The sequence below is a fragment of the Dipodomys merriami genome, unplaced genomic scaffold (genome assembly GCF_024711535.1).
Source record: "Dipodomys merriami isolate MVZ:Mamm:240054 unplaced genomic scaffold, mDipMer1.0.p SCAF_20, whole genome shotgun sequence".
In the NCBI taxonomy this organism is placed as follows: Eukaryota; Metazoa; Chordata; class Mammalia; order Rodentia; family Heteromyidae; genus Dipodomys; species Dipodomys merriami.
Window position 1 is genome coordinate 14,739,500 of NW_027203382.1, and position 13,679 is coordinate 14,753,178.

Genomic DNA, 13,679 nt, shown 5'->3' on the forward strand with positions numbered 1-13,679 from the left:
TTTAAATGACTTCTTAAATTACTTATGAGCTTATTTTAATTATAAAAACAAACCATCCTGACTTAATGTGCTCCCGCATGTGATATACCATGTGCTTTTTAATAAATATTTTCATTGATGTTATTGTTTTGTTTCCATATAGTTTATTCCCTTGATAAAACTGGGTGATATCTCTTATGAAACTGATTTGTTTCTAAAACATTACTTAATTTTTCTTTATGTTTCAGCAGGAACGAATGCAGGAATTTGGGAACTGAGCTGTGCAAGTGCTGAAGGAGGAGACTTATTTGAAGGAAACAGGAAAGAGAAAGAAAAGAAAGGAAAAAATACATAATTTCAGGGACGAGAGAGAGAAGAAAAACGGGGACTATGGGGAGAAAAAAGATTCAGATTACGAGGATTATGGATGAACGTAACAGACAGGTGAGTGGAGTAAACTTTTCTTTGTATATATATTTAAAGTATTTTTTTATCTTTCTCCCAGATAGCTTAATGATACTGAAAATATCTTGAACTTATAAATAGCCATTGAAAGAAGTTTTGTGAAATACATATATAGCAAGTTTAAAGTGATGAAAGTCTCTTAAATGAAAGGGGTTAAATCACCTCAATTGTTAGAAATATAGTTTAAGCATTCATTATTATTCACTTTGCATTTCCACATGAATCTTAAATGGGAGCTGCATTTGTATGACACGAATAGCTTAATAATTAGGAGTTAATAAGCATATCATTGCTGCATTGCATGCATCACCAAACAAAGATATTCTTATGTTCATGGGAACTAGGCCTTTTGTGGTCAACCATTACTGTTTTGTAATGTAGGCTCAATATCTCTTCTGAAAACAGCTTTCATTCTTTTCACCATAAAGGAGACTTTGAAATACATCCAACGTACTTTAAGATTGTACTGACAATAACAACAACGAAAACACCCACACAAGATACTAGTTACTATCACACACTCAGGCAAGAACCTTCATTTAACTCATATTGTTCTCTTTGAGTCCTAAATTTGAAACTTCAAGGCAGATAGTATTACCATTTTTCCTACACCTCCAGTGACAAGGTCTCTATGATACTATCAGTTCTACAGACTACACATTCAAGACTTGTGTGAATGCCTGTGATCTCACTCATTTGTCTTCACATTTGGGAAGAGTGCATTCAGATCAGCTGTGTAAGGTTAACTGAGTGGCTTGTCACACCCTAATATGACAACAATCAAATAATGGGTCCTTGAGAGGCCTCAGTGCTACAGCATCCCAGCTAGAGAATACGGATAATGAACCATAGCCATCAAAGAGAAAAGTGTTTTACTAACAACCCATTTACACCGAAGAAAGCTAGACAGCCTCAGGAGTGGCCCATAAGAGTATAATTTCCCCAAATAAAACCACTCATCCTTCATGTGCTCTCTTTTTAATATTCCTGGACCTATGTATAAAACTAGAATAGATTCATTTATATTAAAACTCAGTGTTATTATTCAAAAAATCGTAATGAATAGAAATTATTATTTAGGGCATCAAAAACATTTGGCTATTAAGAATTAAGAAACTTTTCAGGTTTTTCAAACATATTTCCTTAAGTTATTATATATTTTTTAATGTATGGAATTTTGAACTACTTTTCACTGAATAAATAATAATAAATAAATAATAAATAATAAACGATTTATGGTGGATTCCTTTAGTGCTTTCATATAGATTTGTCACCTTAGGGCAAGACAGAAAGTACTAACTGAAATGTTTTTAACAGATAGAAATATTGAACATCATATTCTGAGACATTTAGAATTGTTGGGTCTGTAACCTGTTTTTATTGCAGTCAGAATTAGTATGAATTAGCATGAACACTTCATTAGTATTACCATATAGTTTGAGATTTTATGGGATTCATTAAATGTTTTAATTTACAAAGACAAAAGAAAAGTTTTGCAGGATGTGTTCATAAGCTTGTTATAAAGTATAAAGTAATATAAAACTAACATAGAATATAAGAATGTTTACACCATATTTTTGGACTAAAAAAATGAACCTATTTAAGTATGGAGATAGTCACATTTACATTTGCTGTTCCTCTCATCCATGTTAGAACTGTCACCACAATATTAGGAAAATAAAAATTATTTTAATCCAGCTGACTTGGATTTTTTTTAATCCTAAAGATGGATTCCTTGATTTTATTTTGTAGAATTTAGGAACCATTCTTCTGCCTATTCAGTAAGTATAATAGGCCCTTTTCAATACTCTGAAATGGAGTTAGTAAAGTTGAAAAATACCATGTTGTAATATTTATTGCAATGACTGTTTTTACAAAAGGATGACGTTTTGAACAACTGTCTTACATTTGATGGTAGCCAGGTTCACTCCTTCTTTCCTGTGAGAGTAGTCCACAGAGCCATTTGGAAGAGAGCTTTATTTAAAATATATAGGTCACAGCTGATCAAATCTAGCAAATCTATGAAGGTACCTGTAACCTGGGCTTCCTTTAAGTTCTGTGGGCCTGTAGAGAAAAGAAAAGTGTTAGCTGCTTTACCCCTTTTGAAGCTCTCCCTCTGTGGACGGACTAGAAGAGCCTTACATAGCAGCTCACTATCATCTTTTCATTAAAAGTAATAAAGGCTGTTCTGCTATTGCACGTCCTTATTTGGCTACACAAATTTGGCATGTTTTTAGCAGAAAAAGAAATATTACTTTAAATTAAATATTACAGAACTGGTGGGTTAAGTTGTAAGTTAAAAGTTGAAAAAAACAAAGTTAAAACTGTTGTAAAACAATAATTTAAACTGAATTTTTTCCTTTACCTTTTATAATGGAAGTGAAGAACATCTAGAATTCAGAAAACCTGTTACATTCATAAAGTAGCTCAGGAAAGAATAAAATTTAACTGCTTTTTTGTATCATAATATTTTTTTAGGATTTTAAAAAACCAGGGTCTTGGAGCCGAAAGTGTGGTTCAAGTGCTAAAGCACTAGCCTTGAGTGCAAAAGCCAATGAGAGCACAAGGCTCTGAGGTCAAGTCACAGTACCAGCATAAGACAAAACTAAAAACAAAACCACTGTGTTTAGTTTACAACCTAAACAAGTTCGTTTCTTAACCAAATGCTGGTGGTTCATACCTGTAATCCTAGATACTCAGGAGGCTGAGATCTGAGGATTGCAGTTGGAAGCTAGCCTGGACAGGAAAGTCAAGACTCTTATCTCCAATTAACCACCAGAAAAATGCAGGTGGAGCTGTGGCTCAAAGAAGTAAAGCACTGTCCTTGAGTGAAAAAACTCAGGGACAGTGCCCAGACTGAACTCAAGCTCTACAGCCCCTACACACACACACAATTTAAAAAAGACAGTTTTTTTTTTTTTTTTTTTTTGCCAGTCATGGGGCCTGAGCTCTGGGCCTGGGTGCTGTCCCTCAGCTCTTCAGCTCAAGGCTAACACTCTACCACTTGAGCCACAGTGCCACTTCTGGCTTTTTCTGCTTATGTGGTGCTGAGGAATTGAACCCAGGGCCTCTTGCATGCAAGGCAAGCACTCTACCACTGAGCCACCTTCCCAGCCCAAAAAAAAGACAGTTTTTTAAAAGTTACTCTTTAGAAATAAATAGAATCATGAACTGTCAGTTTATCTTAGAGACAAATTCATACAGCTTAATAAAAGTGGTTACTAAGTTCTAAGGTCTGTATGTTGTTTCATTTAATCTTTAGTAACTCCATTTTATAGCTGATTTATTTGTTAACTTAATAAATACTACTAGAATATTGTGTGTAAAGGATCTTGTAAGCAGAGCAAGGTCCTATCCCAAATCTCTCACAGTCAAAACAAAACATGCTTTTTTTTTCCTCAATGAAGACATAATACATCTAGCATGATATAATGACGAAGGGCCTTTTCTTTATAACAAACCTGGTTCTGGTCCCAGTTTACTTCACTTACCACTTTCTAATGTGACTCATCCTGCAGATATTTAACCTCTCTGTGCTTCATTAGGTCTTCCATCTGTACAGTGAGAATTTTTTTTAAAAAAATAGGATCTACCTCATTATGTCACTGAAATAATTAAATGAGATGATAAACATAAAATGCCTAGAACAAAAGTATAATAAAATAAATTTACCCATTAACCATTCCTACTAAAAATTGTGCTGTTTGAACCATTAGTACTTATAGTTAGTATGATTTCTGTCCAAACACGGTACAAGATGCTGCTGGAACTGAACCATCATTTCAAGAGAGATTTACCTTAAAAGGGAGTCCAAAAGATGGAAAGGAGAATGGGAGAGAGTAGAACAGGAACACAGAGAAGGCTTCAGAATTTAAAAAGGAGTTTAGTTGATGCAGAGATTGGTTTGTGGATAGGCAGGAATGATTACGTAGGACATGTGCAATGCAAGGTTTATGACCAAAATAGGGAACTGTAATTTCTAAATTCTAATCCCTAAATATATCCTCTATGAGACTTATTTTCAAGTGTGTGTTACTGATCAAGTTGTTTTTCCAATTATTCATCACCATTTGTATCACTTGTAGCTTCTAACTTACATTAATATTCAATTTTCAATTTCAATATCTGCTTCTCCTTTCTTTCTTTTGACCCTTTGCCTTCATCAATTAGGCAATCATGAATCTTATTTTCTTTTATCTGGTAACAATTTTAATTATGGGTGCCTGAAACAATCAGATTTTAAAATTTGTCCTCACATGACTATTTTTTTACAAAGAGAATACATTTAGAAGCATGTTATATAGAGAATAAAAATATATAAAAACTAAGTTCACTTAACCTATACCTGTTTACTTGTGTATTTATACTTACAGATTACAGTTTTCTAACTTAGAAAAAGATGAGAGATAAACTCATATTTGTTTGTGCAACTTGGTATAAAAATACATTTGAGGCTGGACACTGGTGGCTTATGCCTGTCATTCTAGCTAATGAGGAGGCTGAGATCTGAGGATCACAGTTCAAAGCCAGGAAAAGTTTGTGAGACTCATATCTCCAATTACCCACTAGAAAACCAGAAGTGGCGCTGTGGCTTAAGTGGTAGAGTGCTAGCCTTGAGCTGAAGAGAGGGACAGCGCCCAGGCCCAGAGTTCAAGCCCTATGACCAACAAACCAAAAAATAAAAAATAAAAATACATTTGAATATTTAACTATAAGAGGGTAAAAAAAAACCAGGGGAAAAAAACAGGGTCTAAAATAGTAAGTTAGGAAAAATATACTGAAATGCCTTAAATTTTCTTTTCTTCTATCAGGTTTAACACACAAATTGTTTCAGCCAACAAACAAAATCCTATGTAATTACCAGTGCAAGTGTTGGAGCATAAATTAAACACAATTAGTGACATTCTCCTGCTGTTAGAACAGGAGAAGCCCCTTATGACTGAGAAGAATTCAGAATTCTTAACAGTTAAATTTTCTTAACAGTTCTTCTTCTTATGTTCCAGTCAATTTCTATTTAGCTCATAAAACATGAAATAAGCTATGGAGGAAAAAAGCAGGAAAAATGTGTTCAGTATACATGCAGCCTCTGCACTAAACTGGAAATTTAGACTTTTTGTTATTTACTCTTTACTTTCTCTTATTTCCTATCAGTTCTAAAAATTTTAGCCAAAATTCTGAAGAGATTTTTAATATTACTTTTCTTCAAAGATACATCCAGAAGAGCAATAAATAATTATAATATAATAATTACACATTTGGGAATGACATCCTAATAAAAATGAAAGATAAATACAAAATTGTTGAAATGGATGTCAACCAATTGCTTGAGTTAATTTCTTGAGGAAGATGGCCCTTTAGGGATATATCTACAGAGAGTTCCGGGCTACAGAACAAATGTGAAACAATTTTGCTATGTCCAGTAACAGCTCCCATGATCATCAGTTTTACTTTACATAGTTTTACAGAGATCCTTGTTGGATGAGGATGAGCTAGAACCTGTTTCAGACCTAGTTCATCTTTATGTCTTCTAACCCCAAACAAGCCTGCGCATAACTCATGATTAGTAGACTGCTTTTCTTAATGGCTTTTCTTAACATCTAGCTGCCTACACTTGTATTCGAAAATTATGTTCAATTCATTTTATCTCAGTAAAACTGGGGTGCATCATGCCAACATATTAAAAGGTGCATACCTTATGCTTGAGTTGATGCATTCTGGAAATGTCTAATTAAAGGTTCCCTGTGCATAGAAGTTGAATTATTCTTTCATTAAACTTAAAATCACTAAGGGAAAATGCATTTTTTTCAGAAATGGGATTGCTGGTTATTGAAAAGACTGAAAAAGAAAAACAGAAAAAAATGGCATAAATTCTGCTTTTAGGATCAAGGTGTATTGAACTTATACATTAATTTGTTGACTGATAACTCTTTGTCAGTTACTTAAATATAATAAAAATGGTCCTAGTGGTACTGGTGTCTCACACATGTAATCCTAGCTACACAGAAAGTTGAGATCTAAGAATTCTAGTTCAAAGCCAGCCTGGGCAGGAAAGTCTGTGAGACTCTTACCTCAAATTAACCACAAAAAGCCAGATGTGGCGCTGTGGCTTAAGTGATATAGTACCTAGCCTTGAGCACAAAAACTGAGGGATAGTTCCAGTTCCAGGCCCAGAATTCAAACCCCAGGAGGATTTGGGGGGAGAAGGGTGTAGATTTTCCAAATCAAAGAACTCAGTAGCCAGAGCGTTCTTGTATGTGTTTAACAAGACATCAAGACATTCCCTGCTGCCTAGAAAATTGAAAATAATTCATAAATGGTCTGCTGAGTAAATGATAATGCATGACACCCACCACACAGGTCTCCTAGAGTATGTGACATTTTATATTTATATCAGCTGGGTCAGTTCCTTTATTGTCAGAAAGATATTGTCCAAACTGCGGTCAGACTCATTCATTAGTTTTCCTTTGGTAGGAAACTGAAAAGAGGCCAAAGTTTTCACAAGGAAAGGAGTAAGTATTCTCTTGCATTCTGTTACTTTATGTAAGAAATAAGCTCTTCCTTCAAGTGTTTAGGACGTTTGATTGTTACATTTGTCCTTTGTATATCTGATATAATTTCTACTAAAAATTGTAGCAAAAATAATTGGAGGCTTTTTACTCCCCCTTCTTAGACATTTTGTGTAGAGAATAGACACGAAGTAGCCTAGTCTGTTGCTCTAAGTCACATTTTGCTTTACAAATGCATTGACTATATGTGAAGATGTATTACTGAGAAACCAACACTAAAAATATTAACATCACAAGTAGACCACATAAACATATAAAAGACATCTTAATTGTCTTAGAAGCCAAGCCTTTGTAGTCAAAACTTCCCTTAACATTATAATTCACACATTCAAAACAAAGAACATTAAAAAATTATTAAGGCAAAAGTATGTCTAAATTTCATACCCCATTAAACTCTTCTTGAGGAAACTTTAGGAAAGTTATATTTTTTTCTGAGAATGAGTTTGGCGAAATAAATAAATAAAAAGTAACATAATTAAATTGAAGTTGATTGTATTTCCCTAATTTGCGATGTGTATTTGTATTCCTCTGAAATACTCTGGACCATTAACAGGAATAAAAGAACCAATTTAAATGTTTGGAAATTTGACTTTTAATTTTGGATTGGAACAGTTCAGTTGAAGAAATCACTAACATTTAAATAACATTTCAACAAATGTAAGTGTTTGGAAACTGTAACGGAGACAGCCTCCTGCCTTCTGTCTTGCAAGGATTGATTTGGAAGGCCCTGAGGGAGAAAATATTGGAGTTGAGAGGTAAAACTGAAGCCATTGTGGGAAGGAAGAAGTTAGACTCTTCCTGTTATGACAGGAAAACACAGACAAATGTGCTTCCTGAGCTTGGCTCAGCAGGGAATGAAGAATTCTTTGACCTTTACCTTAGGTACATTTTGGCTTTGTTGAACTAGTAAACATGTTTTTACCCCAAAAATATTAATCTGGTTTGTTTGATTCATCTCAGCTTCAAGTTACATATCTTATGCAGATGAGGTATAGAGAAGCAGAGGTATTTATTTTATGACTGCTTCTACAGATTGGAGTTAGAATGTAAATCAGCTCTTTTAACAAACCAAGCAAACCTGAACAGCACACAGAAAAAAGACTTAAAAACATATTGCATTGTAGTCTTCTTTTTTTAAAAGTCAACACACTACTAGGATTAAAAATGGACCACAACAAAATCTTTTACATCCTATAAATTTAATAATATTAAATTAACCTTCCCTTGCCTTATGTAGACGCATATATGTAGAATTAGCTGTTACAGATTTTGAAACCCAGGCTCTGTTAATGAACACTCAAATTCTTAAGATGTACTCAATAGTTGTGAGCTAATCTAGTATCACTGATTTTTTTCCCTCAAAGTAATGCATAATGCATAGGTTTAAATTTTTGTTTGGATTATGACTTAAGAGTAAGGAGTTGCCAAAGCTCTAGATTCTATACTCTAAGCCATTTTGTTTTGCTTGTTTTATTGTGTTCAGCATTTTAGGAACTACTACTTGAAAATGCTTTAGAAATTGCTTCTATATTTCAGTGAAACATGGCTTGGTTTGCTTGGGGCTAATGAGGACAATGGTCTTCTTTGCAATAGAACACACTGCTGTCTCATCCTTGCAAGTTATGCTGGAGGCTTACAAGCACATGGTAGCAGTCTGTTTAAAAGAGTCCCTGACTGCTCTTTAAAGAGCCTTTCATTTACTATGGCAGGCCCCATCATTGTATAAAGGAGCACTTGTCTAGAACACAAGCCTGCAGTGGCATTGCTTCCTCCCACCGAGAGTAATCATCAAGCCTAAAACTCGCAAGGCTTCCTAATGACAGACTGAATTAAACAAAATAAAACTAAAGAGGAATACTTCAGAACAGTCGTGCCATTACTTACTGTCAAGAACAGGGGCGGGGGGAAGTGGAGCCTTTAGGAGGGCATTTCCTTTTTTTCAATTAAAGATTGTCGTTACAGACTTTTGACTCCATCCCTAACCCTTTAAACACACGAGAAAACCTAGTGGATTATTACAGAGCACATTGTCTCCTGAACTGTCCGTCTTGTCACTCATTAGTCACTCAGCTTCCTCAGCTCGCTAGAATCAGATTATCTAGGCGGGGGAAGGGGAAACAAAAGGGCTAAAATGTTTCACAGAATGAGAATCATATTGTATTAAGCATCACTTCATTTGGTGGGGGGAATGACAAAATCTAAAAACATTGAAAACAGACTTAGGTGTATTACTTCCAAATGCATTCTAAAACAAGGAAATTGTTGTTGCTGTATGAGCTAATTATATGGGCAGCAGCCTGGAAATACAGCTCAGTGGTATGGCACTTGACTCATGAAACCCTGGATTTGACTCCTCACTACTACAAAAAAAGAAAGGCATGGCGAGGAAGGGTGGGAGGAATAAGTAATGTTTTGCTCCTTGAGTACAACAATGTTTGATTAAGATTAAGGCCATATCTATTGGGATTGGCAAGACGTATTTTAGACCACAGATAAAATTGGTGTTACACCTCTTAGTTTTGTGTCTGACGTCCTCTAAATTGAGTCTCTATCTCTAGAGGAATGTAGGCAGCTACAGTCCAAAGACCTTTTCCTTTTATTCATTCAAAACTTCTTTCTGCAAGGTACAAGCTCTCTGACTATGTGGAGGACAGTCCTTCTGAGCCAATATTACTGGGGCTGAGATTGGGAATGATCAAGTTGGGCAGGTGTGCAGAGCAGAGACAGATCCTGAAACACTAGTAGATAAACCAGTCTCTCCACCCTGTAACACATGCTGCGAGATTTGTCTTCTGATTTTAGAATTTTTTATGTTGTCTGTGTAAAAATCAGAGGACTATCTTTTTTATTCTTTATGTAAGCAGACCTATATTTACTGCCAACCAAAATGTTTCCTACTTTGTGAAATTTAAACATGTCCATAAATACAGACCTAGGGTGTGATCCTGAGCTCATGCATATATTTTCACCAGCTTTAAGGGTATGACTTGACAGTAGCCACACAAAAGCAGCCTTGGGTTATTGTCAGAACCCAGAAACCAACTTATTCTAAATTGAATGTTGTTCTGTCATGTTAACCTAGAAAACTACCCTTACATCAATTAATGATATGCATTACTCTTCTTTTACTCTGCTGAATCTTATTGTAACAACAGAAATGATGGCAGCTATTTGCCTGGGTCCAAGTGAGGCTGAACATCTCACCATGGGATGAAAAAGGAGAGAAAGAGCAATCAGTAGAGGAGAAAAAGATGCATTTCATATGACAAGGTTTTATGTCTAGTCTACCCAGTGATGAGCTTTTCTGTCTTAGATAAGACAATTTACTTTTTTTGCTTATGGTATCATATAAGAAATGAGGATGATAACGTGTGCCAAATAATGCCTTCAAGAAGATATTTTAAGTTTACACCAGTAGCTTATAGGTATAACTAGCTACTCAGGAAGCTGAGATCCAGAGGAGGACAGTTTGAAGCCAACTAGGCAAAAAAGTTTACTAGACTCCATCTCCAATTAACCAGCCAAAAGGAGGGCTGGAAGTATGACTCAGTGGTAGCATGTGAGCTGAACCAGCAAGCTGAGTAAACAGAAGGCACAGAAGGCCTTGAGTTCCAACCCCACTACTGCAAGAAGAAGGAGAAGGAGAAGAAGGAGAAGGAGAAGAAGAAGAAGAGAAGGAAGAGGAGGGGGAGGGGAGGGAAGAGGAGGAAGAACAAGAAGAGGAAGAGAAGGATGAAAAGAAGTAGGAGGAGGAGTACTTAACATTATTTTGAGCATACACCCAAAAAATACAGTTTTTGGCACCAGTCCTGGGGCTTGAATTCAGGGCCTTAGCACTAGGCCCTGCCCTTAAGCTTTTTTGCTCAAGTCTAACACTCTACCACTTGAGCCACAGCTCCACTTCCAGTACTTTTCTTCTCCTTTCCTTTTTTTTTTTCTTTTTTCTTTTGGTCGTTAATCGGTGAGAAACTCAAACTTTCCTCCTGAGGCTGGCTTCAAACCATGATTCTCAGATGTTAGCCTTCTGAGGATTACAGGCTTGAGCCACTGGTTTCTAGCTCAAATTTATTTTTAAGTACTCCTTTTGAATTACAAAGAAAGAAAAACTACCTAAGTTTCCATCTCTCCAGTCATCTATTCATTCAACAGCTATCTAGCCAAATATCTGTCTTTGGATTTTAGATCATAAGAATGGGCAGGAAGGCCTATGTTAAGAGGGCATTCTAATGTAGACATAATAAATAATAATAACACAAGAATAACCATTTAGAGCAGCATTGGAAAGGTACTACTTGCTTGTCTCTAGTGTTTCACAGTCAACTTGTACTTGTCATAAATTAATTAACTCATAAATTCATAAGTGCCTATTATTTCCTTTAAATTTTTTTCTGGTTTTGTTCCTATATTACATTGGCAGAAAGGATGCATACATACTTCTTTCAAAATATCTTAGGGCATGGAGATGTAGTTCAGTAGTAAAGCACTTGCTTAGTATGTGAAAAACCTGGAGTTTTTGATCCCTATCATCATACAAAAGAAAAAAATAGAAAACATTTTAAGTGTGAATTTCCTGCCTTGTCAATGTAGACAATTACTTCTTGGTGCATTTTCAGCGAATTGTGTGACCCTGACTCCTCACATTTTGTGTCTCTTCTAACTATAAAACAGAAAACTTTATTTCTAGGAAAAGGAAATTCTGTGATATTTATCATGTGTTAAAAGGATTTAGTAAATAAAACCATAAAGACTTCCTATAGAGTGAAATTTCAGTTGTAGACTGCGCTGAACAATATTTCCAGTCAACCCTATCTTCCCATTTAGCCAGAAGCCTACATGCCCTTGGCATATACTCTGCCCAGCTAAAAATTAGAGTAAATATTGCAGCCATTTTCCTTCTTAGTTCAGAAAGAGCTTCTGCCCAAGCCCTATTCTCTAGCTGTACTTCTCCACATTTGAGAATGAGGTCAATGAGACTATGTCCATCGTTGGAAGAGCTCATCACTAAATTTTCCTCTCTTTTGAAGTCCTTATGATTTTCAACAACGCTTTCTAATTTTATTCTCTAGAACAAAACCAAGTAACTTGTTTGCTGTCTCACATGGCCACAATGCTTCAGACTTGGAAAGTGATAAGGATATGTAACTTTTAACTTTTAGAGAAGTACAAGAATTAAGAATATTCCAGATTCCCTAGATGACTCCTCATGGAAAATAGTAATAAGACACTGGATCCATTTGCTTCCCATCCTATAGAAGGTCTACATTTGTCATCAACTTCTATTTTTTGTATTTTTTTAACAACTTCTTAAAATTTTCAACACTGTCTTGAGTCTCCAAAGTTTATTCTGACCAACAGAAAAATCAGAAAGGTACTTAATTCTCACTAGGGAATGCTATAACTATCCATCTTTCCCCCAGATCAGCTAATTTTGCTTCATCCTGAACTTGCCATTATTAATATATGCATATGTGTGGAGGGAGGGATGAATCCAAACTTCAAAATTACCTATGTTTAGTTCATCTTGTTGTCACCCAGTTTTCTAAAGTCTACAGAGAGCTGTGGATATGACCTATCACCTATATGTCACCTGTCACCCAGATTTATGTTGTATGCATATCCTTCAGCATTCTCATCTGAGCTAGTAATAAATGTTGGCTGACACAGGAAAGTTATTGAACGCTAATGATTCTTTACTAGAGACTTTCCCTTAAACATTTATTAGCTAATGCAGCCTCCCCTAAATATACTTCTTCAATTATGTTGGAATCAGCTAAATTTTTACAAGTCATCTCAAATAGACCATATTGTGCATGAGAATTTTTTCAGATATTTCATCAAGTATATATGGTATAAGTATAAGTATAAGTCAAAACTTTTCATAAAGTTTTTGCCCGATGAACTGTCATTTTAAGTCCTTCATTGTCTTCTTTCTCTTTATATCCTATAATTGCACAGCTAAATTTTTATTTTCGGACTTTCTGATACTTGAGGATGAATCATCTAGGCAAGAAATTTTTTAAAATTCTCATTGGATTGTTTGAATAACGTTTCTTTGAAGTCTGCAAATACATTTAAATTCTGTGTGTTCTCTACTTTCTCTTTTAAAAATTCCAAGTTAAATAATTATTTTCTCTGAAGATTCATGTCACTAACGTGTAGAATTCTTCCGTAAACTTAATATATCCATATTTATGGGTGGAGAATATATTATTTTTGAGAGGTTGTCAATAGACAAGTAAAGGAAATATATATACTCAACAGATAATTGTATCAAGACAATCACACTTAAAAACAGAAATTTCTCAGCTGGGTCCCAGTACCTCATGCCTGTAATCCTAGCTACTCAGGTAGCTGAGACCTGAGGATCACCGTTCAAAGCCAGCCCAGGCAAGAAAGTCCATCAGACTCTTGTGTCCAATTAACTACCAGAAAACCAGAAGTTGATGCTGTGGCTCAAGTGATAGAGTGCTAACCTTGAGCTGAAGAGCTTAGGGACAGAGCCCAGGACCAGAGTTCAAGCCCCACAACCGACAAACAAACAAAAAACCACAGAAATTTCTGTAATGTACTATGTTGTCATTTGATTATTTCATTCAGCAAATGGAATGATCACCTAATAATGTCTACTGGTTGATCCATGTGAAGCCTGAGCTGAGATCTTTGGGAACC

The 13,679-nt window shown here is 35.4% G+C and overlaps 1 protein-coding gene across 19 annotated transcripts in view; it reads left to right on the plus strand.

The window, feature by feature from the left end:
• The window catches only part of Mef2c (myocyte enhancer factor 2C), a 185,911-nt gene that overhangs the window by 78,754 nt on the left and 93,478 nt on the right, over nt 1–13,679 (plus strand). For 14 of the 19 annotated variants that reach the window (XM_070031119.1, XM_070031122.1, XM_070031126.1 and 11 more), the window contains one exon: nt 228–423. In XM_070031119.1, coding sequence (XP_069887220.1) covers nt 370–423 — 54 coding nt within the window. In that variant the 5' untranslated portion in view covers nt 228–369. The remainder of the gene's footprint in view (nt 1–227; nt 424–13,679) is intronic. The other 5 variants (XM_070031123.1, XM_070031121.1, XM_070031115.1 and 2 more) reach the window with 1 other exon arrangement.